This window comes from Bos mutus, chromosome 26 (genome assembly GCF_027580195.1).
Source record: "Bos mutus isolate GX-2022 chromosome 26, NWIPB_WYAK_1.1, whole genome shotgun sequence".
Taxonomy (NCBI): domain Eukaryota; kingdom Metazoa; phylum Chordata; class Mammalia; order Artiodactyla; family Bovidae; genus Bos; species Bos mutus.
This window is the reverse complement of record NC_091642.1, coordinates 41,104,235-41,132,132: the sequence shown is the minus strand read 5'-3', so window position 1 is coordinate 41,132,132 and position 27,898 is coordinate 41,104,235. Positions and strand designations below refer to the sequence as shown.

The 27,898-nt window shown below is 36.7% G+C and overlaps 1 protein-coding gene and 1 pseudogene across 1 annotated transcript; both read left to right on the top strand.

Moving 5' to 3' along the window:
* The first annotated feature begins 1,218 nt into the window (after positions 1-1,218).
* On the top strand, positions 1,219-23,545 carry LIPJ (lipase family member J). The gene is made up of 10 exons (XM_070363609.1): positions 1,219-1,284; positions 4,234-4,345; positions 5,094-5,214; positions 9,387-9,585; positions 10,085-10,194; positions 11,699-11,835; positions 12,208-12,354; positions 17,526-17,597; positions 22,156-22,227; positions 23,312-23,545. The coding sequence occupies exons 2-10, from the start codon at positions 4,241-4,243 to the stop codon at positions 23,543-23,545; spliced, it is 1,197 nt and encodes a 398-aa protein (XP_070219710.1). The 5' UTR covers positions 1,219-1,284; positions 4,234-4,240.
* Positions 23,546-26,658: 3,113 nt separating this feature from the next.
* Positions 26,659-27,678, top strand: LOC102277867 (replication protein A 32 kDa subunit pseudogene; annotated as a pseudogene).
* Positions 27,679-27,898: the final 220 nt, after the last annotated feature.

Here is a 27,898-nt window from a genome sequence, read left to right as displayed (position 1 = left end):
TCCCTGGGTTGGGAAGATCCCCTGGAGAAGGGAAAGGCTACCCTCTCCAGTATTCTGGCCTGGAGAATTCCATGGACTGTATAGTCCATGGGGTCACAAAGAGTCTGACAGGTCTGAGTGACTTTCACTTTCACTTTTCTTATAAACATTGCAGAGTAAAGTCTTGCTTTCTAATCCAATTTGACAATTTCTGTGTTTAACCAGTATATAGAGAGCATTTATGAATGATTTTTCGATTCCTGGGTTGGGAAGATCCCCTGGAGAATGGATAGGCTACCCACTCCAGTGTTCTTGGGTTTCCCTTTTGGCTCAGTTGGTAAAGAAACCACATGCAATGTGGGAGACCTGGGTTCAGATCCCTGGGTTGGGAAGATCCTCTGGAGAAGGGAAAGGCTACCACTCCAGTGTTCTGGCCTGGAGAATTCCGTGGATGAGTCCATGAGGTCGCAAAGAGTCGGACACGACTGAGTGGCTGCCACTTTCACAAATGATTATTATATTGTTGATTAAAATCTACCGTGTTATTACTGTGTTTATTTGTTCTTCATTTATTTTTTAAAAAGTCTTTTACTTCTTAAGGTCTAACAGCATTTATTATTAACCCGTTTTACCTTCTTTATTGACTTACTGTTGGTACCTCTTAAAAGTTTTTTGATTTTCTTGAGTTTACAACATATATTTTTAAATAACCTAAGCTAAACTTCAATATTATTCTTCCTATTATATGTTTTAGGGAAAGAAATGAGCACTTGCTTATGTTTTCCATAGGGAGAAATCTTCAAAACCCAGCAATAATGATATGACAGTCGCTTCTATATTTGAACTGCTTTATACCATCATAGACTGCGTGTTTACTACTCATTACTGCTATTACAGTGACTGCCAGTCAGAAGAACAGAAATCTATTTTAACACTTTTAGGGAGTTAGAATTATGTCTTAATAATTCTGATTTTTAAAAAAACTGCACTAGTGGGAAACTACCACTAACCACCTCTGTGGGTATTTTTGTGAATGTATTTAGTGTAGCGTATGGGACAGTGACTTGAAAAGCTACTTAGCATTTATTAGTATCAACAGTGTTCTTTCAAAATTTGTTGTAGTTTCTGTTGCCAATTTATGTAATGCCAGGTTTGATTTTTGCACTGAAATTAAATGTTCTCATTTTTATTTTTTCAGCTTATCTGTGATTATATTTAGCAACCTTTGCCAAAAGGAGCACAATATGTGATTGACTACTTTGAAGACACATCTATTAGGTACCTAAAATCAAGAAGAACAAAGAGGTATGGCATAATGTATTTTATTGTTGTGGGTTATATCTAAAGTCAAACTAATGATTTTAATGGCAGAAACTGAAGAAAACTGATCCTCAAATCAACTTTTAGAAAATTCTATTTCGTTACAGATGGGTGCTATTAGTAATGCAGCTTTTTGGTTTAATTTTGTTTAAGTGCTTTTCCCAACTGTGTGATAATCTTTAAAAATCATTATGTAAGATATTGGCTACCTTGAATGGATTACTCTTGCACAAAGCTCAGTTTTCTGTCACGCTTCCATCTTTAAAATCATCTTTTAAAAGTTTGCCCCTACGCTAAGCAAAGCACCAGTTCATGACATAGTATTTCACCAACCAGCCAACATAGATGAAAAATTATGGTCAATGACTAAAGTTGAGGTAATAGTAATTACTAGATTAGATACTAGGTTTTACAGGTAAAGTGATATTTTAGTAACAACATCTAACTCTATGGTATCTGTATAAATTTAATAAATAGTGGTCCACTGTATTCAAATGATCATTTTAAAACATAAGCACTTAAAAAATCATTGATATATTTAAAAACTCCTTCATACTAAGCCTTTAAATATTGGTGTGCCTTTTACTCCTAAAAAATTTCAATTTGAGAGCTAAATTTATATCAGACATTTAATGTGTTTAGATTCCATAAAATTTATACGTGAAAGAGTAGTTTTAAGTACCCAAATTGTTCTGAATATATTTTGAAGTCTCAGTAACTGAATTGACTATCAATAAGTAATATTTCTTATATATTTTCAGCTACTTTGACAAAATTATTTCCAATATTTTTAGATGGATTGATTTAACTTCTAAGCAGAATACCAGTATAAAAATTGCATAGGTCCAAAGTATATTTGAAAACTCATGTTAACTTAGTAACATCAATATCAACTCAGAATTTATCAGTATCAACAAAGTAGTCTGAACTTTTTGTTGTTGTTGCCGTTTTACATAACACTGTTTAATTAACACTTTGTATAACACTGTTGTGACTACAAATGTTATAGCCTTTTTAAATGCACTTAAGTTAGCAGATTTCTCTCTCTTTGGTAAAAAGTTTGATAATATTGTTTTAAAATTTGCTTTTTTGCCTTCAGTGAAAAGCACAGATATTATACCAAATATAATGTAAACCTCTGACCAAAGGTGATATGTTCAGTCTCCATAAATCAAAGCTTTAAATTAAAAGAAACTTTAAGTAATAAATAGTTTCAATTTCGTATCCACCTAATTTGTACCAAGTTATTAAATATTGCACTGGAGACTAGCTTAACAAACATATAAGATATAGCAATTATTTGCATGCAAATGATTTTTCTGAATTTCTAGTGTTTTGTTTGTTCTCTTAAGATGGTCTAATATGTATTAAATGTTAGTTATATGGCTAGTATTATATTACAGTTCAGTTGCTCAGTCTTGTCCAACTGTGTGTGGCCCCATGGACTGCAGCAGGCCAGGCTTCCCTGTCCATCACCAACTCCCAGAACTTACTCAAACTCATATCCATCCCGTCAGTGATGCCATCCAACCATCTCATCCTCTGTCTTCCCCTTCTCCTCCTGCCTTCAATATTTCCTAGCATCAGGGTCTTTTCCAGTGAATCAGTTCTTTGCATCAGGTGGCCAAAGTATTGGAGTTTCAGCTTCAGTATCAGTCCTTCCAATGAATATTCAGGACTGATTTCCTTTAGGATTGACTGGTTTGATCTCCTTGCAATCCAAGGGACTCTCAAGAGTCTACTCCAACAGTACAGTTCAAAAGCTTTCTTTATGATCCAGCTCTCACATCCACACTTGACTACTGGAAAAATCATAGCTTTGACTAAATGAAACTTTGTCGACAAAGTAATATCTCTGCTTTTTAATATGCTGTCTAGGTTGGTCATAGCTTTTCTTCCAGGGAGAAACCGTCTTTTAATTTCATGGCTGCAGACACCATCTACAATAATTTTGGAGCCCAAGAAAATAAAGTATTATATTAAAAAAGCATCATGTCACATTTATCAAATTTAAGTTTTATAACAAACCTGTGAAAGTGAAGTCGTTCAGTCGTGTCCGACTCTTAGCGACCCCATGGACTGAAACCCACCAGGCTCCTCCGTCCATGGGATTTTCCAGGCAAGAGTACTGGAGTGGGGTGCCATTGCAAACCTGAGAAGTAGGCATTATTCATACTTTTTAAGTAGGAAAACATGCTCAGAGAGGATAAGTAACTTGCTTTAAGTCACACAGTTTATAAGTTGTGAAGTTGGGAGTTTTAAAAATGCCTCATAATATCCTTTCAGATACAGTGTCTGGCTCATTTTCAAGGCTCATGAAATTGGTAAACCAAGGTCTGTGGAGAAAATCTAGATGGTGACCTCTGCGATTCCCTGCTTTCTAAGTTTTCTAGAAATGATTTACGTGTCCTGGCTTTCCAGAACTTGGTTACTCAAACTCAAAGTCATATCTCTGTAAACAAAATAAACTCCAAACCCTGAGAGGCTGAATGTAAGCTAGGCAAGCTTTCTAATCTTCACATTAGTCCCCTTTCCTTCTCCCAAACCCAAAAACCTATAAACATACTTTAAATAAATAATAGTCTGGTAAGAGTATTATTATATCAGTTATATCAATTATATTAGTTAACCTGCAGTATATAGTAAAACTCTTAAAACTGAGCTAAGCAATACTATTAAGAAGACTTTAAAGAGGGAATTTGTGCTACAGAATAGAGTAGTTGGAAAAACATGGATTTTGGAGTTAAGCAGGCCTAAATCTGAACCGTGATTGCCAGTTATACATTGTATATCCTTAGACAGGTTTATTTAATTTTTCAGAGCCTCTGTTTTGTCATCTGAAAATGGTAATATTCCCTACCTTACAGAATTATTTAGTCAAATAGTAATAATTGCTGCAATTTTAATATTATTAAAATCTCTTTTTATGTGTAGATTCCCAATGTGGTACCTTTTCAAGGTGATGTCTTTCATCCTAATTCTTGGAACTACTCATGGTGTGTTTAGAAAACAAAGATCTGTGAACCCTGAAGCAAGCATGAATATTGTAAGTTGCTAGGACATAAATGTTCAGTTAATAAAGTAACGGGGAATGCTACTCTTCAGTTTTGAGGGGTTTTATTTGAATAGATCTACAGTCAGTTTATACCTCTGCATTCATGTATTTTGAATATGGGTCAACTAATATTCCTCATCTGCTATCCTATAGCTTTAAGTTTCCGTTTCTGCTTTATTCTGTGTCTGAAATGAAAATATGCATAACCGTATCATTTCTCTATTCTATATATGCATTTACATAACAAATTCCACATATGTATATATTCTTAGCTATATATATAAACAAACAAACACTTGTGGGTAAACATTTTAAAATTTTATATTGGTATATAGGTAAAACTATGATTAGTAGTCAGAAAAAAAATAATTGGTTAGTTCTTGAGATATGTCCTTGAATGCAGGGGTTTTAATTTTTTGTTGTTGTTTTATTTATCTATGAACCCCTGGTGTAGAAGACTAATGCTTAGTAGATGTTTTGTAAATATTTATTACTGAATTAATCATTGAATTAGTGAAAATAAAAAATACAAAATACATAGGCTTAAGATTGAGAATACAAAGATTCATTATTACATTAATGTGTGTTTGTGTGTGTTAGTTAGTCATGTCCTACTCTTTGTGACCCCATGGATTATAGCCTGCCAGGCTCCTCTGTCCACGGGATTAGGTTAGATTAATTAGTTTACATTAATTCACTAACAGTCTTATTCTAAAAGGTTTGCTTTTTCCTTATCTAGAGTCAAATTATTTCCTACTGGGGCTACCCAGATGAAGAGTATGATATTACAACTGAAGATGGTTATATCCTTGGCCTTTATCGAATTCCCTATGGGAAAACAAACAGTGAAAACAATTCAGGTAACACTCAGTTCAAGATAAACTGATGATTATCTGAAGCTCTTAACTTCTCCATTTCTTCTCAGTGAGTTTAGAATAAGAAAAGGGTTTAAAAAAATTAAGTGAACAGTTAACTTCTCATGCGTATCTCCATATGCCCCAGAAAGAGAATCTGACTCTCTTTAGCTTCCTGTTCAGAGTGGTTTTAAAGTATGGTGGAACACACGGTCCTTCCAAGTTTTCTTTGTGGATCACCATACTCATACATGTTGATTACCTAGAGTTTTCTTTGTTCAATGAGGGGTTAGAAATGCTCTGAAACACAGTAGCTTTATTCTGTAGGTTTGAAGTATGGTTGGTAAAAATTTCTTTCTTTGTGCCTATGAATCTCTCCTCTAATAATAGCAAAGAAAAAGGTTTGGTAGCAGTCTCATGGCTCTTTACTCCAGTACTACATACACTACTGTCAGCAGAATAAGACGCTGAAAAACGCACTAGAATTTGTCACTAGGGTCATATTAATAATTCTAGATGTACCACTTACTAGCACAATACTGACTACTTTTCTTATTTGTCTGTTGCAAAAAAAAAACCCGGAAAATTTTCCTTTTCTCCTTGTTTTTCCTTGAAAAAATTGTTTCTCATATTTTAGGACACTCTGTCAAGTTCTCATTTTGAACATTATGGTACATTTCAGAGAAAATTCATTAATTTTGAGTAGTCTCTACCAATATAATTTTTGATCCTTATAGAGGTCACATCTACTAGGCAGAAAATTTTGACATAATTATTGTAATCATTCCTCGGGGTTTGACTCAATTTTTCAAACACTAATAAAAGACTTAAAGATAATTTTAAAATATAGTAAGTACCTTAGAGTTCTCTAGAAGCAGTCCTGAAACAAGGATATAGGTGGATGTAATTTATTGATTGGAATACTTTCATGAGAAGATAATGTGGACAAGACGGGAAGGCAGGGGAAGGAGCTAAGGAAGGATGAAACTCAGCTAATACAATGATGTCTCAGAGGAATCCTGAATTGCCCTGCAGACACGGTCCCACCTTGAAGTTAGGAAGCTAGCTGTTTTGCATTCTTGTATCAGTTAGTCACTGCCAGAAGGACATCCATAGAAAGAAATAAAGTCTGCCTGAGGAAATTCCCCTTAGCCTGGGGGCAGTTCCACAGAGAAAGGGGCAACAGTGAACCCTTCAGAAGCACCAGTCACAATTGCTGGAGAATGATTCAGCTGCTTAACAAAGGGAATCTAGGTGTGACACTAAAATAATCTAGTAAACGTACCGCTTGCACTGCTCAGAGCTACATGTTTTTCACATTAAGTTTATTTCATCTGCTATTACATTTAATCCTAATGCCATATCTGGTATTCATACATTCCTCTCTCCACTACCCACTGTAAATTTCTCTTCCTCTTGGCTGTCTTTCTTTATTTGATAAACCAGGCCTTTATCCCTAAGGGCCGCTATGTCCCTAATATGTCATAGTTGCCATACTTGCACATTTACAGTTAAAACAAGGCATGGGAGTAACAAAAGATGCCTATGTGTATCATTTCAATACCAAATATGTTTTCCCAATTTATCCCAGCAGCCCTACCTCTCTATGATGATCAAGGCCAGTTATTCCGGATCTAGGGTTGGTCTGCACTGTTAGAGTGTCTGTACAAACCATTCATCACTTTCCTGTATCATCACAGGAAATGTAATATTTTAGCATTGAAGTGCTATAATATGCAAGGTTCTTTCAATACTCTAGCTACAATGCCTGTATTCAGTAATGATGATAATGATGTGGATTATGTGTGAAGGGCAATTTGGGGAGTAAAACAAAGTTATCAGTGAGCACACATTATGTTATTCAAGCTGCTGCTTCTCAAAAACCTTGGAAGTATAAATTAGAACTCAGGAAACACTGGTGATTAAAGCAATGGTTCTAGTGATAAAATCTATATTAAATATATCTGTGAAAATGTGAGTATAAAATTATTTTATGAAGTGAGAAAGGTGGAGTAATAATATAAAATATATCTTATGTAACATGCTATTTAAAGAACAGGTGGCAAGAATACACAGAAGAACTGTACAAAAAAGATCTTCATGACCCAGATAATCATGATGGTGTGATCACTTACCTACAGCCAGACATCCTGGAATGCAAAGTCAAGTGGGCCTTAGGAAGCATCTCTATGAACAAAGCTGGTGCAGGTGATGGAATTCCAGTTGAGCTATTCCAAATCCTAAAAGATGATGCTGTGAAAGTGCTGCATTCAATATGCCAGCAAATTTGGAAAACTCAGCAGTGGCCACAGGACTGGAAAAGGTCAGTTTTCATTCCAATCCCAAAGAAATGCAATGCCAAAGAATGCTCAAACTACTGCACAATTGCACTCTTCTCACACACTAGCAAAGTAATGCTCAAAATTCTCCAAGCCAGGCTTTAGCAATACATGAACCGTGAACTTCCAGATGTTCAAGTTGGATTTAGAAAACACAGAGGAACCAGAGATCAAATTGTCAACATCTTCTGGATCACCAAAAAAGCAAGAGAGTTCCAGAAAAACATCTACTTCTGCTTTATTGACTATGCCAAAGCCTTTGACTGTGTGGATCACAATAAACTGTGGAAAATTCTGAAAGAGATGGGAATACCAGACCACCTGACCTGCCTCTTGAGAAACCTGTTTGCAGGTCAGGAAGCAACAGTTAGAACTGGACATGGAACAACAGACTGGTTCCAAATAGGAAAAGGAGTAGGTCAAGGCAGTATATTGCCACCCTGCTTATTTAACTTACACGCAGAGTACATCATGAGAAACGCTGGGCTGGAAGAAGCACAAGCTGGAATCAAGATTGCTGGGAGAAGAATCAATAACCTCAGATATATAGATGACACTACCCTTATGGCAGAAAGTGAAGAAGAACTAAAGAGCCTCTTGATGAAAATTAAAGAAGAGAGTGAAAAACTTGGCTTAAAACTCAACATTCAGAAAATGAAGATCAAGGCATCTGGTCCCATCATTTCATAGGAATAGATGGGGAAACAGTGGAAACAGTGTCAGACTTTATTTTTTGGGCTCCAAAATCACTGCAGATTGTGACTGCAGCCATGAAATTAAAAGACACTTACTCCTTGGAAGCAAAGTTATGACCAACCTAGACAGCATATTAAAAAGTAGAGACATTACTTTGCTAACAAAGGTCCATCTAGTCAAAGGTATGGTTTTTCCAGTAGTCATGTATGGATGCGAGAGTTGGACTATAAAGAAAGCTGAGCACCAAAGAATTGCTGCTTTTGAACTATGGTGTTGGAGAAGACTCTTGAGAGTCCTTTGGACTGCAAGGAGATCCAACCAGTCCTTCCTAAAGGAAATCAGTCCTGGGTGTTCATTGGAAGGACTGATATTGAAGCTGAAACTCCAATACTTTGGCCACCTCATGCAAAGAGCTGACTCATTGGAAAAGACCCTGATGCTGGGAAAGATTGAAGGCAGGAGGAGAAGGGGGCAACAGAGGATGAGACGGTTGGATGGCATCACTGACTCAATGGACATGAGTTTGAGTAGTCTCCGGGAATTGGTGATGGACATGGAGGCCTGGCGTGTGGCAGTCCATGGGGTCATAAAGAGTCGGACATGACTGGGCAACTGAGCTGAACTGAACTGAACAATGCTATTTAAATGAGTCCCCAAGTTACCAAGTGATATTTGAATATTCTATGTCCTTAAAATTTTGTATGTTTAAGTATGTGTGGGCTAAGTAGCTTTAGTCATGACTGACTCTTTGCAACTCTATGGACTATTGCCTGGCTCTTCTGTCCATGGGGATTCTCCAGGCAAGAATACTGGAGCGGGTTGCCATGCCCTCTTCCAGGAGACCTCCTGGACCCAGGGATCAAACCCACATCTTTTACTTTTCCTGCATTCTCAGGCCATCTCTTTACCACTAGTGGCACCTGGAGAGCCCATGCTTATGTATGTGCCATGACCTAATTGCCCACTTGGTCATATGAGAGAAATTCATTAGTGAACAACTCTGACATAAAATGGAATTAAAACATGTAAAACTTACCCTATTTATACAATTAAAAAAATTTTATCCTATAAGATTAAATTTGAGGTCAGATACTCATGTAGACACTACAATATTTTAAAAGAAATTTTCTACATTTTTTCCAGTTCAGAGACTTGTTGTATACTTGCAACATGGTTTGCTCACATCTGCCAGCAGCTGGATTTCCAATCTTCCTAATAACAGCCTAGGCTTCCTTCTGGCAGATGCTGGTTATGATGTGTGGATGGGGAACAGCAGAGGGACTACCTGGTCCCGAAAACACTTGTACCTAAAAACAAATTCCAAAGAATTCTGGGCTTTCAGGTACAGAAAAAACCAAGTAATATTTTGTTGTATAAGTGTATTGGACTGTTTTCTTCTTTTTGAATGAAATGAAATGAAACATAAGTCTTTTTTTCTCAACTCAGGGCTCTCAATAGACTATTAAAATTTATATAAATTTTACCTGGAAAGTTAAAGAGTACTTATTTGATTTTGAGCTTATTTCTCATTTTTAAGCAGTAAGCTTTACTGACTACCCTATTCTATTTTTTCACTCTGTAACCTATCTATTTAGTCTACTTCACTGCACTTAGAATATACAATCACCTTCTTTATAAAACTGTCTTGTGGCTATTTTATTTCCTTAACTTTGTGTTCTCACAGAAGTCTCTAGTCAATAGATAAATTAGATTATCTAACTTATTGATAGTACCCAAGGAGAGTTGAAAAATGCTTTAAATATATTTAGCTAATCAATATCTTCAAATGTTAACATAACATTAGTAGAATATACATTTTTATTTTCTTTTTTCTTTTGTAGCTTTGATGAGATGGCTAAATATGACCTTCCAGCCTCCATTGATTTCATTGTGAAGCAAACCCAACAACAGCAAATATTTTATGTAGGCCATTCACAAGGCACTACCATTGGTATGGCAAGAAAGATCGTTGCTGCTATTACTTTATTACACTTTTGAAGTTTGTAGATACATTCTTAAGGATATAGGTCAGTTTCTAGACCTGTAAGTGAACCAAAGCAGGACTGTGAGACATATATCACAGAGCAGTGCCCTGGAAGATTATATCCTGTTTTAATTCTATATTGTATTCTCTAGTCACAGAGAATTGACTGTAAAAACAAAGTTCTGTTTGTTTGCAATGTATAAAAGCTGGATATCCATCTAAATAGCACAATGAAGTCATAGCTGTCATTTATTCCACAAATAGAAATTGTATAATTATTTTTCTTTTAAAAATCAAGCATAGGCATTTATGAGTAAGAAGTTTTAAAAGGGTGCTTGGATTTTTACATTTAGGACACATTAAACTTAAGAAATGAACAAAGGTGAAGAAATCCTCCCTATATTTAAAGATGACTAGAAAAGAACTTTCATCCCTTTATAATACTTAACACTTCTACCTAATGTGTATCAATTTTGCTTTCAGAAACATATTCCCTAAAACTTAATGTAATTCTCTTCCATGGTACCATGAAACTTAATCTTTCTACTTGGGAAGCAGAAAAGTCTACTTTATAATAGAACCTGATATTAAAAAGAGTTTTTTCTAAACTGTAGAGTGTCATCTAGATGGTATTGGTCATCATCATTATCGTCTAGACTGAAGAGTATTAAGTATTTCCTATAGCAATCATCCACTTTCTACCAGAAAAATTATGTCAAATAACAATCTCATTCCATTTCTCATAGACCTTTTCTCTGATATTTATTAACCGTGTGTGAATTTTAATCCAAATTTTCATCAGCTATTCAGTTGTATGGAACCAAGACTCTTAGGAAATAATCAAATAAGAAAAAAATGAGTCATGTGCAAGAGCGTATATCGACTCACACTTTGATATGATATATAATTCTTTGCTTCTTTGACTTCTCAGAACCCAAGGAAAAAAGAACCAGTAAAAATAGAGGGGATGTGCAGTTACATAGCTTGATAAATTATCAAAAAAGGAAAAACTTCTATTTGTCATATTAATTACTCTGAATTATCAATAAAATAAAGTGTTTAGTACCCTCTGTTCAAGAAAAGTTTTAATTAAAAGTAAATATTAAAACAATTAGATATTTATTGAATTTCTCACCTAAAGTAGATTCATCTATCTGAAAAATTCACTTACATCATTTTTGCCATTGCCAGTTATACTAATGTATAATAGCAGATATTTCTGATTTAAAACTATGGTGTTATAAAACGGATTTATTGCTGAATTATCCTCATTTACGATCTACACATTTGCTTTAGATCCTAATAATCAGCATTATGTTGTGATCAATATGCATGTCTCATTATGGGAGGTCAATAACTTTTGATAGATAAATTAAGAAATGAATCAGTAAATTAATTATTGAAATTACCACTGTCATTTCTTACATGATAGTAATTAAGAATAGTTCATTTATATCTTATTTTCTTTCAGCTTTCATAACATTTTCCACAATACCAAAGATAGCTGAAAGAATCAGAGTATTTTTTGCCTTAGCCCCAGCTTTTTCCATTAAATGCTCAAAAAGCCCTTTAATTAAAATGGCATACAACTGGAAGTCACTGATCAAGGTGTGTTATTTCTTCCCTTCTTGTAGCTGACAACCCAACATGATAATGATTCTCTTCTTTCAAAATAAAAAGGCTTGGCTATGTTTGCACAGCCACATGTATGATTTTAATTTTTTGGCTTCATTTACACTGGATTCTTGCCTTTGTTTCTACACAGGAATAGCATTTTACTTATGATACTTTTGGATGACTCATTGTGTAAGAAATTCATTAAGCAAATCATCTCTACATATTGTGCTCAAATTTCATCCCTTAATTTAAATGTTTTAAACTGTAAGATAATGTATTTGGTTATAAATATAGTGAATTCACCACATCAATTTTTGATTAAATTGTTTTAGTCTTCCAAACATGAATAAATTTATTTTACAGTTTTTTTCTGGCAGCAAAGAGTTCTTACCTAATACCTCCTTTAAAAGATTTGTTGGATCAAAGCTGTGTCCACTGAAGATTTTTGGTAAGATTTGCCGTGATGTCTTGTTTATGATAAGTGGATATGACCTAAAGAACTTAAATACGGTGAGAACAAGTTGTATTTAAAATATATTTTGCCAATTTTTAGAAAGCAGCTTTTAATAGTGCTTATTCTATGCTTTGTGTATCTTTTTATGTTTTACCCATTTATTCTTATAGTTAGATTCTTAGCCTTTCTAATTTTCTGACTGAACCAACATTAAGAAACTAATTTGTATTAGCATGCTGGGATTTTTTTACTTCCATATTTGTCTTGATCTCTATAAAGAATAGAGACTAGCTATAGCTATAGTTATCTTTATTAGTCTTTGCAGTTAGATGTTAGTTGTCTGAGGTTTCATGTATTCAGGTTGTCTTCCATTCACTATCTTACATAACTCTTCCTCTTATGTCCTGATTCCTAACACTTTTCCACTAACTTGATTTTTCCATAATTAGGGTGCCTGGTAATTAACTTATATGCTTTTGGCATTCATCAAAATTTCTGGGGTGGGAAACTCTTTTGGTACTCAAGCTACTATTAGAAGGCCATTTGTATTGATTGTATATAAATTCTCTTAAAGATGCAAGGATTTATCAGCACTTTAAATTAAAAAACCCAAATTTGAAAAAAGCAGTTGTTTGTGGCATTTGGACTAGTTTATTGATTCTTGCTCCTGGGCCTTTTAAGAAAGTTCTTAATGAGAACCAACGTATCTGTTCATAGGAAAATAGGTGTTCTCTTAATATCCAAGCACATTTTCATACCACAAGGATATATATTGATTTTTTTTTAACTTCAAGAAGGTCTTATTGCAAGTCTCAGACAATTACAGATATTTGAAAGAAACACTAATATTTTTCATAGTAGAAGAAAAGAACTCCATTCTCTCCCTTTTCCCCGAAGATATGAAAAGCATAATTTTCTGTCATAGAAGATTACCTTTTTTAAAAGGCCTCTTATACTCTTCTATCTAGTGTTATATATCTACCATAGAATGTCTAGAAACATCTTAAATATAATCTTTATTTCTGCTTGCCTTTCTGAGTTATTCTATGTCTTGGATAGTGTATTTGGCTATTGATGTCTTTTTTGTAATTATAGTGTCTTTGAGAATTCTTTTGTAGGTGGACTATTAGGAAAGCTTATATTCTAACTTCTTAGCCTTTAAATTTGTGAGTCTCCTTTCTGGGACAAAAGTTGACAGTGTCATCAATTGCAATTAGTTGTGTACTAAGTTATCTAGTAGTGTGGCTCAGAATATGAACTCCTTATTGCCAATTTCAGTCTGAAATTGAAGAAAGTAGGGAAAACCACTAGACCATTCAAGTATGACCTAAATCAAATCCTTTATGATTATACAGTGGAAGTGAGAAATAGATTTAAGGGACTAGATCTGATAGATAGAGTGACTGATGAACTATGGTCGGAGGTTTGTGACATTGTACAGGAAACAGGGATCAAGACCATCCCCATGGAAAAGAAATGCAAAAAGGCAAAATGGCTGTCTGGGGAGGCCTTACAAATAGCTGTGAAAAGAAGAGAAGAGGAAAGCAAAGGAGAAAAGGAAAGATATAAGCATCTGAATGCAGAGTTCCAAAGAATAGCAAGAAGAGATAAGAAAGCCTTCTTCAGCGATCAATGCAAAGAAATAGAGGAAAACAACAGAATGGGAAAGACTAGAGATCTCTTCAAGAAAATTAGAGATACCGAGGGAACATTTCATGCAAAGATGGGCTCTATAAAGGACAGAAATGGTATGGACCTAACAGAAGCAGAAGATATTAAGAAGAGGTGGCAAGAATACACAGAACTGTACAAAAAAGATCTTCACGACCCAGATAATCACGATGGTGTGATTACTGACCTAGAGCCAGACATCCTGGAATGTGAAGTCAAGTGGGCTTTAGAAAGCATCACTACGAACAAAGCTAGTGGAGGTGATGGAATTCCAGAGGAGCTATTTCAAATCCTGAAAGATGATGCTGTGAAAGTGCTGCACTCAATATGCCAGCAAGTTTGGAAAACTCAGCAGTGGCCACAGGACTGGAAAAGGTCAGTTTTCATTCCAATCCCAAAGAAAGGCAATGCCAAAGAATGCTCAAACTACCGCACAATTGCACTCATCTCACACGCTAGTAAAGCAATGCTCAAAATTCTCCAAGCCAGGCTTCAGCAGTACGTGAACCGTGAACTTCCTGATGTTCAAGCTGGTTTTAGAAAAAGCAGAGGAACCAGAGATCAAATTGCCAACATCCACTGGATCATCAAAAAAGCAAGAGAGTTCCAGAAAAAAACATCTATTTCTGCTTTACTGACTATGCCAAAGCCTTTGACTGTGTGGATCACAATGAACTGTGGAAAATTCTGAAAGAGATGGGAATACCAGACCACCTGACCTGCCTCTTGAGAAACCTATATGCAGGTCAGGAAGCAACAGTTAGAACTGGACATGGAACAACAGACGGGGTCCAAATAGGAAAAGGAGTACATCAAGGCTGTATATTGTCACCCTGCTTATTTAACTTCTATTCAGAGTACATCATGAGAAATGCTGAGCTGGAAGAAGCACAAGCTGGAATCAAGATTGCCGGGAGAAATATCAATAACCTGATATGCAGATGATACCGCCCTTATGGCAGAAAGTGAAGAGGAACTAAAAAGCCTCTTGATAAAATTGAAAGAGGAGAGTGAAAAAGTTGGCTTAAAGCTCAACATTCAAAAAACAAAGATCATGGCATCTGGTCCCATCACTTCATGGGAAATAGATGGGGAAACAGTGGAAACAGTGTCAGACTTTATTTTTTTGGGTTCCAAAATCACTGCAGATGGTGATTGCAGCCATGAAATTAAAAGATGCTTACTCCTTTGAAGGAAAGTTATGACCAATCTAGACAGCATATTCAAAAGCAGAGACATTACTTTGCCAACAAAGGTTAGTCTAGTCAAGGCTATGGTTTTTCCAGTGGTCATGTATGGGTGTGAGAGTTGGACTGTGAAGAAGGCTGAGCGCCAAAGAATTGATGCTTTTGAACTGTGGTGTTGGAGAAGACTCTTGAGAGTCCCTTGGACTGCAAGGAGATCCAACCAGTCCATTCTAAAGGAGATCAGCCCTGGGATTTCTTTGGAAGGAATGATGCTAAAGCTGAAACTCCAGTACTTTGGCCACCTCATGCGAAGAGTTGGCTCATTGGAAAAGACTCTGATGCTGGGAGGGATTGGGGACAGGAGGAGAAGGGGACAATAGAGGATGGGATGGCTGGATGGCATCACCAACTCGATCGACGTGAGTTTGGCTGAACTCCGGGAGATGGTGATGGACAGAGAGGCCTGGCGTGCTGCGATTGATGGGGTTGCAAAGAGTTGGACATGACTGAGCGACTGAACTGAACTGAACTGAACTGAAGTTATCTAGGATTGGGAAATTTTGAAGTGAAAAAATTCCCACACAGTGTATATGGGAACTATAAGAGTGATAGTTGAGTTTGAATCAGTTCTTTTTTTCCTTTAATTCAGTCCTCTTGATTCTATCAATATCGATTGGGAAATTAAGATCTGACTTGAAATTTCCTTCCTGTAGACAGTATGAAAAACCAGAGGAGAATCTTGCAGTTTGCAGAAAGGCAGTGTCTAGAATCTGGCCAATGTCACTCAGCAAACTGAAAAGAAGTTATCATATGAGGAAGATTAGGTAGCAAAAACTCTCATTAATGTAATTTGGAAAATATGTCATCAAACAACTCAGAATTTTGACTTTGTCCAGTTCTTGTAATTCAGCTTACTGATTATTTCTTTCATGGATTGTGCCTTTGGTACTGTATCTGCAAAGTCATTGCCACAGTCAAGGTTGTCTAGTTTTTTTCCTGTGTTATCTTTTAGAAGTTTTATAGTTTAGCATTTCCCATTTAGACCTATGGTCTGTTTTGAGTCATTTTTTGTGAAGGATGTAAGGTCTGTGTCTAGATTCCTTTTTTTTTTTTTTTTTTCCATGTGATATCCAGTTGTTTCAACACCATTTAATGAAAAGATTATCATTTTCCTATTACATTGCCTTTGTTTTTTTGTCAAAGATCAATTAACTGTGTTTCTAGGGGTCTATTTCTGGGCTCTGTATTCTGCTCTATTTATCTATCTGTCCACCCTTTCACCAATACTACCTTGTCTTGATTACTGTAGCTTTATATTAATAATGTCTTGAGGTTATGTCTTGTCAGTCCTCCCTTTAATAATTGTGTTGGCTGTTCTGGGATCTTTTGTCTCTCTACATAAAACTTTGGAAGTGGTTTGTCAGTATTGTAAACATAATTTGTTGAGATTTTAGTAAGGATTACATTGACCTTATATATCTTATTCACTGACGGAGGTTCCCAGGGAGTATGTAGGCAATGCAAATCTAGGTTACAGATTGGCATGAGCACAGCTGTATCTGATTAAGCTTTACTTTGAGTTGTGTAGAACTTTGCGACTCCAGTTTATTATGGAAAGAATTTCTTTTTAAACTTTCCCACTGTCCTCAAAAAGTCCTGGGCTGATTTTTGCTCTCCTTAACTAGTTATCTTTTTGCCTTTCATACTGTTCATGGGGTTTTCATTGCAAGAATACTGAAGTGGTTTTCAATTCCCTTCTCTAGGACAGGAAGTCCAGGGGGACATGACTGAGTGGCTAAACTGAACTGATTTCTTAAAATGAAACTTTAAATTTTCTAGGACTGGCAGATAAACTTAAGTGACTTTAGTACATTGCTTTTCTTTTTCTTTTTTATTTTTTTATTTTTTTAAAACCGCGTCCCTCGCTCCGCGGCTCTCCTCCCGGGGGCCGGCGCCGGGCGGCGGCGGAGGCGGAGCGGAGCCGCCCTGCCTCGGAGCTCCTGCCGGGGCGGCCGCGAGCTGCGTCCTGCTTTTCTTTTTAAATTCTCTGTCTTTTCTCTCCCATTTGTCCTGGTACTTTCTTTCTATCTTTTCAGTTCTTCAGTGCTTTCAAAAGGTGTGTGTTACATCACTTTTGATTGTTTTCAGTATAAGTGATGGACCTCAGAACTTAGAAATCCAATAATAACTTCTATATTAATGCAAAATTTACATTTAATAAGAACATTTATGTATTTAATTAAAATGTAATTTTGTTTTATTAATACTATTTATTATAAATTAAATTTCCTTGAAATTTTTTAGTTTAATAAATATCAAAGATTGTTTTTTCTGGTTGGAAGAATAAAAATAATGTTTTAAACCCTCAGAGTCGTGTGGATGTGTACATGTCACAAAACCCAGCAGGAACATCTGTTCAAAATATGGTCCACTGGAGTCAGGTACACTAAAATACATTTTTCAGTGCATTTTGGTAAAATTTTATTTAAACTACTTGCAGCTTATCTCACCATTCTAGGGATATGGCCATTGCCATAGAATGATAAATTTAGAAGGATACATTGAAATTATTAAAAATATGTATGATTCTTAAAAGTTTATAATATATGTTAATAATAGAATCTGTTAGATCCTCAGTTTAAGCAATAAGAGCAGTACAGTTATTTTCTATTTTACAAATGAGAAAATGTTCATTCAGAACAGTAAGCAAGGGATCAACTAGGCTATGCTCATGATTTAATTTGCCCATATATTTAAAACTTTTTCTTAAAAAACAAAACAAACAAAAAAACTAAGACAAGAACAGACGTCTCTCAATACCTACTCTCTCACTAGATTATGCTTTCTCCTCCGGTAAATTGTGAACTCTATGAAGACCATGGCCAAGTTTTGTTCAGTTATCTATTGCAAAACTAAGTTTGTGGCATATAATAGATACTCAAGAATATTTGTTGAGTGAATATTGATAAAGAAAAATTCCATATGAATGCCATCTTAATGTTGACAGCTGAGATAAAATAGGAATATATATGCTTGAGATCAAAATACAAGATATTGAATTCTTTCTCTAAATCTTACTGGCAGTAGGACATTAAATAAGGTCATTAAATCTCTATGAATTCTGTTTCTTTAATTCTAAAAATAGAATTAATAATCATGCTCTCACCTAACAAAAATAACTATGAGAATTAAATAGGATAATGATTATGAGAGTGTCTTTAAATTTAATGAACACTAGAAACATTTAAAGTGTACTAGTATTGATAAGACACTAATGAAAGAAATCAAAGATGACATAAACAGATGGAGAGATATTCCATGTTCCTGGGTAGGAAGAATCGATATTGTGAAAATGACTATACTACCAAATGCAATCTACAGATTCAATGTGATCCCTATCAAATCACCAATGGCATTTTTCACAGAACTAGAACAAAAAATTTCACAATTCATAGAAACACAAAAGACTCATGAATAGCCAAAGCATTTGAGAAAGAAGAATGAATCTGGAGGAATCAACCTTCCTGACTTCAGATTATACTACAAAGCTACACTCATCAAGACAGTATGGTACTGGCACAGAAGCAGAAATATATACCAATGGAACAAGACAGAAAAAGCCCAGAAATAAACCCATGCACCTATGGTTTCCTTATTTTTGACAAAGGAGGCAAGAATATACAATGGGGCAAAGACAGCCTCTTCAATAAATGGTGCTGGGAAAACTGGACAGCCACATGTAAAAGAATGAAATTAGAACACTTTCTAACACCACACACAAAGATAAACTCAAAATGGATTAAAGACCTAAATGTAAGACCAGAAACTATAAAACTCTTAGAGGAAAACATAGGCAGAACACTCAATGACATAAATCAAAGCAAGATCCTCTACGACCACCTCCTAGAGTAATGAACATAAAAACAAAGTAAACAAGTGGGACCTGATTAAACCTAAAAGCTTTTGCACAGCAAAGAAAACTGTAAGCAAAGTGAAAATACAACCCTCAGAATGGGAGAAAATAATAGCAAATGAAACAACTGACAAATGATTAATTTCCAATATAAACAAGTAGCTTATACAACTCAATACCAGAAAGACAAACAGCCCAATCAAAAATTGGATAAAAGACCTAAACAGACATTTCTCCAAAGAAGACATACAGATGGCTAACAAACACATTAAAAGATGCTCAACATCGCTCATTATTAGAGAAGTGCAAATCAAAACTACAATGAGATATCACCTCACAGCGGTCAGAATGGCCCTCATCAAAAAGTCTACAAACAATAAATGCTGGAGAGGGTGTGGAGAAAAGTGAAAGCTCTTGCACTGTTGGTGAGAATGTAAACTGATATAGCCACTGTGGAAGATGGTATGGAGATTCCTTAAAAAAACTAGGAATAAAACCACCATATGACCCAGAAATCCCACTCCTAAGCATACACCCTGAGACAACCAAAATTGAAAAAGACATATGTATCCCATTGTCCACTGCAGCACTATTTACAACAGCTAGAACATGGAAGCAACATGGATGTCCATGGACAGATGAATGGATAAAGAAGCTGTGGTACATATGCACAATGGAATATTACTCAGCATAAAAAGGAATGCATTTGAGTCAGTTCTAATGAAGTGGATGAACCTAGAACCTATTACACAGAGTAAAGTGAGTCAGAAAGAGAAAGATAAATACTGTATTTTAATGCGTAAAGGAGTACATCAAGGCTGTATATTGTCACCTTGCTTATTTAGCTTCTATGCAGAGTACATCATGAGAAACACTGGGCTGAATGAAGCATAAGCTGGAATCAAGATTGCTGGGAGAAATATCAATAACCTCAGATATGCAGATGACACCACCCCTTGTGGCAGAAAGAAGAAGAACTAAAAAGCCTCTTGATGAAAGTGAAAGTGGAGAATGAAAAAGTTGGCTTAAAGCTCAACATTCAGAAAACTAAGATCATGGCAAATGGTCCCATCACTTCATGGCAAATAGATGGGGAAACAGTGGGAACAGTGGCTAACTTTATTAGGGCTGGATGAAGCACAGGCTGAAAATGGACCAGGAAAGTTAGGTCCATGAATCAAGGAAAAGGGGACAACAGAGGATGAGACAGTTTATTGGCATCACTGACTCGATGGATGAGTTTGAACAAGGTCTGGGAGTTCGTGATGGACAGGGAAACCTGCCATGCTGCAGTTCATGAGGTCACAGAGTTGGAGACGACTGAATGACTTGAACTGAACACTTTTAAGGAATGTTTTTAGCTTCTATGTTGAATAGATTATAGTGAAGCAAGAGTATAAGCAATGAGAAAGTCAGATTATTGCAGCAATGCAAAAGAGAATTGATGATAGCTTGCTCTGATATGTTTCCAGTAGAGGTGATAAAAATTGTTAGATTCTGAATATGCATGTGTATATCATGAAATTGGAGCCTACAAAATTTAATCATGGAAATATGAGAAGTAAAAGAAATGAATGTTGGATGATCCAAAGTTTTTGGACTAAGTAATGAAAAGATGAAATTAGTTTTGAAGGAGAGGGAGAAGTTTGATGATGGATGGAAAGATAAGATGTTCTATTTCGGAGATGTTGTTTTAGACATTTAAGTCTTGATTTTGCATAAGTTGTGTATAGAAGTCTAGAGGGCTTTCTGGTGGTTCAGTGGTAAAGAATTCGCCTGCACTGCAGGAGCCACAGGAGACGCCATCAATCCCTGTGTTGCAAAGATGCCCTGGAGGACAGCAGGGCTACCTTCTCCAGCATTCTTACCTGGAGAATCCCATTGACAGAGAAGCCTGGTGGGCTACACCCTTAGGGTCACAAAAAGTCAGACGTGCCTGAATCGACTGAGCATGAGCCTGATAGGAGTCTAGAATTTGGAAAAGACTTATAAAAGAAGATAAACACTTTGAATGTGTATAACGTTTAAATCCAAGAGACTGGATGAGAAAACAAATAGACTGAGTATAAATAGAGAAGAAAAGAGGAGTAAAGATTAAGTGATGAGACATGGAAAGATTTAGAGGTCAGCAGGAGAGGCTAAATTTGCCGAGGAAGCTTAAAAGAAGCATTGAGTAAAACAATGAAAAAAAAATAATGAAGACCAAGATATCATGTTATTCTAGAAGTTAAGTGAAGAAAAGATCTCAAGGATAAGGGAATAAATAGCTAATCAAATGCTTCTCATGGATAAGATTTAAAAATGTCTCAGAATTGACCAAAATTTTACAAATGTTAATGTCATAAGTAAACTTGGCCAATTTTGGAACTGCAGGGAAAGAAGTATTCTCAGGGAGAATCAGATTAACAATCAGAGACAAGTTTTAACGTATAGGTTGATGATGGTATAATAGATGATAGAGTTTTAAGAGTTGGGGAGTGTTGGGAGGAGATAAAATACGGGATATATAGAGACGTAGACATTTTATCATACTGGAGAAGATGAGTAACATGAGAAACTTAGTCTTCTTGAAATGAAAACATAATCGGGGGGAAACGGTCAAAATCAGATTAGACTTAATAGGTTCAAAGCTGGTGGTGAAGCTGCAAGTGTTAAGGGGTGAAGAAGGGGGTGGCTTCTGGAACATGCTCTTGATCTTTGTTATTTGAAGCAATAATTTTTAGGGCAGTGTCCTCTTAGTCCCAGCACGCTTAGTCCTAGACCTCTTTAGATACAGCAGAGAATTTCTGGGGAGGCCTAATGTTATCCAAACACACATGCCCCTTTAATAAGGTAAAAGGCCTTCAGGAGATGTGCATTTATATGAAGATGGTAGAATTATTGTCTGCAGATTTCCCTGCCCCCCACCTCCTAGCTCTTCCATTTCTTAACCTGTGCATAGAAAGAGAGGAACAAAGAAGCCCACCTACACAAATACTAACAGACTTAGTACAAAGGGGCTTTCTGTGCAATGCATACCTAACTCATATCAGCTGCCACTGTAATGGAAAAATGAGTATAGTCTTACTTTAAAATTTTTCTTTCAGCTTTTTAATTCTAGTCACTTGAAAGCTTTTGACTGGGGCAGTCCTGATCTGAACTTGGTTCATTTTAATCAGGTACATAATTATGTATAAATTAAAAATTATCTCCCTGATCAATTGAAATGATTTTTACTATTAAAGATTCATCTGTGAAACCCAAGAGTATGGTAGTACAGTGAAGAGGATCAGTAAATGAAGATTATCTTAATTTGGACCCATATGTTCATTTCCAACCAAAGTGACTTTTCCATATTTTCTACGTATTTTAACAACAAATATCTTAGATAAGTCTAGAGAAATTGACAAGCAGTAGAATAATTCATCATCCCTCAAGAGGAAAAATACTGTATTTATAATATGCATAGCTCTGAGCTTGGTTAAATAAGAAATAAAAAGCAAGCATACCATTGTTCTTGACCCTAAGACTGTTGTGTTTGGGAAGATAAGACAAACATATATACTAACTAGAAAAAGTAGAAGTTACTGAGAAGCTGATAAAAACTGTCTGAGTATAATGACAGTTGTCTTGAAATACTAGAACCCAAGTCTATCTACTTCAAAATTTATGCTTCTCCACCATACTTTTCTGCCTTTGCTAAGCTCCAATGCCTGATGTAGTTTGCTTTTGTAAACATTTGAGGTAAAATATAAAGATCTAATTCATTAAAATCATATTGAACTTGGCTGCCAATGTTTATCATTTACTAATAAACATACTGACTCATTTGAAAAGACCCTGATGCTGGGAAAGATTGAAGGCAGGAGGAGAAGGGGACAAACAGAGGATGAGATGTTTGGATGGCACCACCAACTCAATGGACATGAGTTTGAGTAAACTCTGGGAGTTGGTGATGGACAGGGAAGCCTGGCATGCTGCAGTCCATGGGGTTGCAAAAAGTCGGACATGACTGAGCAACTGAACTGAACTGATATTGACAGTTATATAAGCCAAAGAAAGTTTTGATACTCTGAATCAGAACAAACTCTAGTTTTAATTTGTATCTGATTTATTTCTATTAATAAGTAAAAATTATAATATTCTTTCATACTCATTGCTTCCTTAATAACAACTATTTTAGATTAAGCTTATTTTTAAATTTTAACACTTCATATGTATTATTCTCTTTGAAAACTCTTACTTTTACTTATTTGCGTTTAGACAACTTCTCCATTGTACAATGTGACAAGCATGAATGTGCCAACTGCAACCTGGAGTGGTGACAGTGACTTGTTGGCTGACCCTGAAGATGTTAAAATTTTACTTCCTGAAATCACAAATCATATTTACCATAAAACTATTTCTTACTATAATCATGTAGACTTTTTGTTTGGATTAGATGTATATCATCAAGTTTACAGTGAGATCATTGATATTATCCAAGGCAACCCATAAAGAACCATGGTATTCTGTGTTGAAGGATCTATATAATTTCTATTAAAATCCAATTATTTTGTTCTTACTATGTATACTTCTCCAGTTATTTATATAAAGTCTGGAATTTTTTCCTCCTTTTTTGCATTGCCCCTAGGCTCTCCATTCATAAAGTCAATGGCATTTATTACACTAGGAGTAATGGCAGATTATAACTCAGCCCAAAGCAGCCTGTTGAGTTTCTAAGTAGGATATAAATAACTAAAAACAGAAACAATAATCTTAAATATTTTCAATTACAGGAGAAGGCTTTTTGAGAAAGGTAAAGTTTTTTCCTTCAAGAAATATGAGAATGTATGAATTTTTAGAAACATAAGAGTTTGGAAGAATACTTGCTGATATGAAAGCTAATTTTTCTGTAACCAAGTAGGGCCTTTGGGGGCTTTCTCAGGACAGACCTCGCCCACCACCTCCCTGTCTTCTGGCTGCCTCATGTTTATAGAAAAGCTTTAGTGATCCTGGCCTGTCCTGAGTCACAAAAGGCTGGCTCAAGAATTAATGTTTAAAATAATGTGAATATATAGCAACAACAACAACAACAAAAGCAGCTGGGCCAGGAGAACCCATAACAGTTTAAACAATACATCAACTATATAGTAGATTCTTTAGTTACTTTCTGAAGAACATAGTGTCTGATGCACACAACCTCTGATATGCAGAGAATACCACCCTAATGCAGAAAGTGAAGACAAACTAAAGAACCTTGATGAAAGTGAAAGAGGAAAGTGGAAAAGTTGGCTTAAAATTCAACATCCAAAAAACTAAGATCATGGTATCTGGTCCCATCACTTCATGGCAAATAGATGAGGGAAAAATGGAAACAGTGACAGTCTATTTTCTTGGGCTCCAAAATCACTGTGGACAGTGTCTGCAGCCATGAAATTAAGAGATGCTTGCTCCTTAAAAGAAAAGCTATGACAAACTTAGCATATTGAAAAGTAGAGATGCATCCAGGTTCGATGCATGATACAGAATGCTCAGTGCTGGTGCACTGGGATGACCCAGAGGGATGGTATGGGGAGGGAGGTGGGAGGGGGGTTCAGGATGGGGAACACGTGTACACCCGTGGCAGATTCATGTCGATGTATGGCAAAACCAATACAATATTGTAAAGTAATTAGCCTCCAATTAAAATAAATACATTTATATTAAAAAAAAGAAAAGTAGAAATATAATTTTGCTTACAAATATCTGTAGAGTCAAAGCCATGGTTTTTTCAGTAGTCATGTACAGGTGTGAGAGTTGGTCCATAAAGAAAGCTGAGTACCAAAGAAATGACATTTTCAAACTGGTGCTGGAGAAGACTCTTAAGAGTCTCTTGGACAGCAAGGATATCAAAACAGTTGATCCTAAAGGAAATCAACCCTGAATATTCTTTGAAAGGACTGATGTTGAAGCTAAAGTTCCAGTACTTTGGCCACCTCCAATGGGAAGAGCCAATTCATTGGAAAAGACCCTGATGCTGGGAAAGACTGAGGGCAGGAGGAAAAGGGTGGGTACAGAGGATGAGATGGTTGGATGGCATCACTGACTCAATGGACACGAATTTGAGCAAACTCTAGGAGACAGTGAAGGACAAGGAAGCCTGGCTAACAGCAGTCCATGAGACCACAGAGACAGACATAACTTAGCAACTGAACAAGTTATTTTACAGACATTGAAGTGAAGTGAAGTCATGTCCGACTCTTTGTGACCCCATGGACTGTAGCCTACAAGGCTCCTCTGTCCATGGAATTTTCCAGTCACGAGTACTGGAGTGGGTTGCCATTTCCTTCTCCAAGGGATCTTCCTTACCCAGGGATGAAACCCAGGTCTCCCGCATTGCAGGCAGACACTTTGCCATCTGAGCCACCAGGGAAGCCCAAGACACTGAAAGTGGAAAGTGGAAAGTGGAGTCACTCAGTTGTGTCCGATTCTTTGTGACCCCGTGGACTGTAGCCTACCAGGCTCCTCTGTCCATGGGATTTTCCAGGCAATAGTACCAGAGTGGGCTGCCATTTCCTTCTCCAGGGGATCTTCAAACACTGAAGTCCCTACCAAATGGAAGAAGCTGACTGTACGATGACCATGAGCATGTAGCCCCCAGTCCAGCTGGATTGACAATCTTAACCCGTAGGACACACACCTATTACCACATCATCAACCAATCAGAGAATTATGCACAAGACGATAATTTACTCTGTACTCTCTCCCTTACTTTGCCTTTAAAATTTGCTTTCCCTGAAACTCACTAGGGAGCTCGGGTCTTTTAGGCATTGCATGTACTACAGTTTGCTCATTTTTGTTACTGAGTAGAATTCCATTGTGTGGATATATACTGTATTTTATTTACCACACTTGATTGATTAAAATAATTTTACAGGAACTTGATAAAGTCTTGAAATCAAAGACAAGTCCTCCAACTTATTATTCTTTCTTAAAATTCTTGAATAATCTAATTTCCTTGTCAATCATATAGATTTTAGTATTAGCTTGTCAGTTCAGTTCAGTTCAGTCGTTCATTCATGTCCAACTCTTTGCAGCCCCATGGACTGCAACAAGTCTCCCTGTCCATCACCAACTCCCGGAGTTTACCCAAACTCATGTCCCTTGACTCAGTGATGCCATCCAAATATCTCATCTTCTGTCATCTGCTTCTCCTCCTGGTTTCAATCTTTCCCAGCATCAGGGTCTTTTCAGATGAGTCCGTTCTTCCAGTCCAGGAGGCCAAAGTATTGGAGTTTCAGCTTCAACATCTGTACTTCCAATAAACACTCAGGACTGACCTCCTTTAGGATGGACTGGTTTGATCTCCTTGCAGTCCAAGGGACTCTCAAGAGTCTTCTCCAACACCACAGTTCAAAAGCATCAATCCATCGGTGCTCAGATTTATTTATAGTCCAACTTTCACATCCATATATGACTAGTGGAAAAACCATAGTTTTGACTAGATGGACCTTTGTTGGTAAAGTAATGCTTTTTAATATGCTGTCTAGGTTGGTCATGAGTTTTCTTCCAAGGAGCAATCATCTTTTAATTTCATGGGTGCAGTCACCATCTGCAGTGATTTTGGAGCCCCCCAAAATAAAGTCTTGAAGGGGTTCGGCAAACCCTCCAGCGGGAACCTTCTGGAACTCTCTCCTGAGGGAATCATGTCGAAGATGTGGAATAGTGGATGTGAAAGCTATAGCACCTCCTCTTTTGGGGGAGCCGGCGGCTACACACAGTCCCCTGGGGGCTTTGGATCTCCAACAGCTTCCCAGGCCAAAAAGAAATCCAGAGCTCAAGCTCAGCACATTGTACCCTGTACCATATCTCAGCTGCTTTCTGCTACTCTGGTTGATGAAATATTCAGAATTGGAAATGTTGAGATTTCACGGGTCACTATTGTGGGGATTATCAGAAATGCAGAGAAGGCTGCAACCAACATTGTTTACAAGATAGATGACATGACAACTGTACCCATGGATGTTCGCCAGTGGGTTGACACAGATGATGCCAGCAGTAAAAACACTGTGGTCCCTCCGGAAACATATGTGAAAGTGGCTGGTCATCTGAGATCTTTCCAGAACAAGAAAAGCCTGGTAGCCTTTAAGATCATGCCCCTGGAGGATATGAATGAGTTCACCACACATATTCTGGAAGTAGTCAATGCACACATGATGCTGAGCAAGTCGAACAGCCAGCCTTCAGCAGGGAGAGCGCCTATCAGCAAACCAGGAATGGGTGAAGCTGGGAACTTCAGTGGGAATAACTTCATACCAGCAAATGGCCTCACTGTGGCCCAGAACCAGGTGCTGAATTTGATCAAAGCTTGCCCAAGACCTGAAGGACTGAACTTTCAGGATCTCAAGAACCAGTTCCAACACATGTCTGTAGCCTCAATCAAGCTAGCTGTGGATTTTCTAAGCAACGAGGGACACATCTATTCCACCGTGGATGATGATCATTTTAAATCCACAGACGCAGAATAACTGGATCTAATTGGGTACCCGAGATATTTTCCAGTTGGACCTTTTTTTGCAGCCTCTTGTCTCCAGCTGTGCATATAATTGGCGAGTTGACTTCTAGGAAGTAGATTTCATCTATAAAAGATCTCAACTGACATCCTTTTGAAACTTACTAATACTCTTCTGTGTTTTTGATGGACTTCCCTGGTAGCTCAGACGGTAAAGCGTCTGCCTACAATGCGGGAGACCCGGGTTCGATCCTTGGCTCAGGAAGATCCCCTGGAGAAGGAAAAGGCAACCCACTCCAGTATTCATGCCTGGAAAATCCCATGGACCGAGGAGCCTGGTGGGCTACAATCCATGGAGTCGCAAAGAGTCGGACACA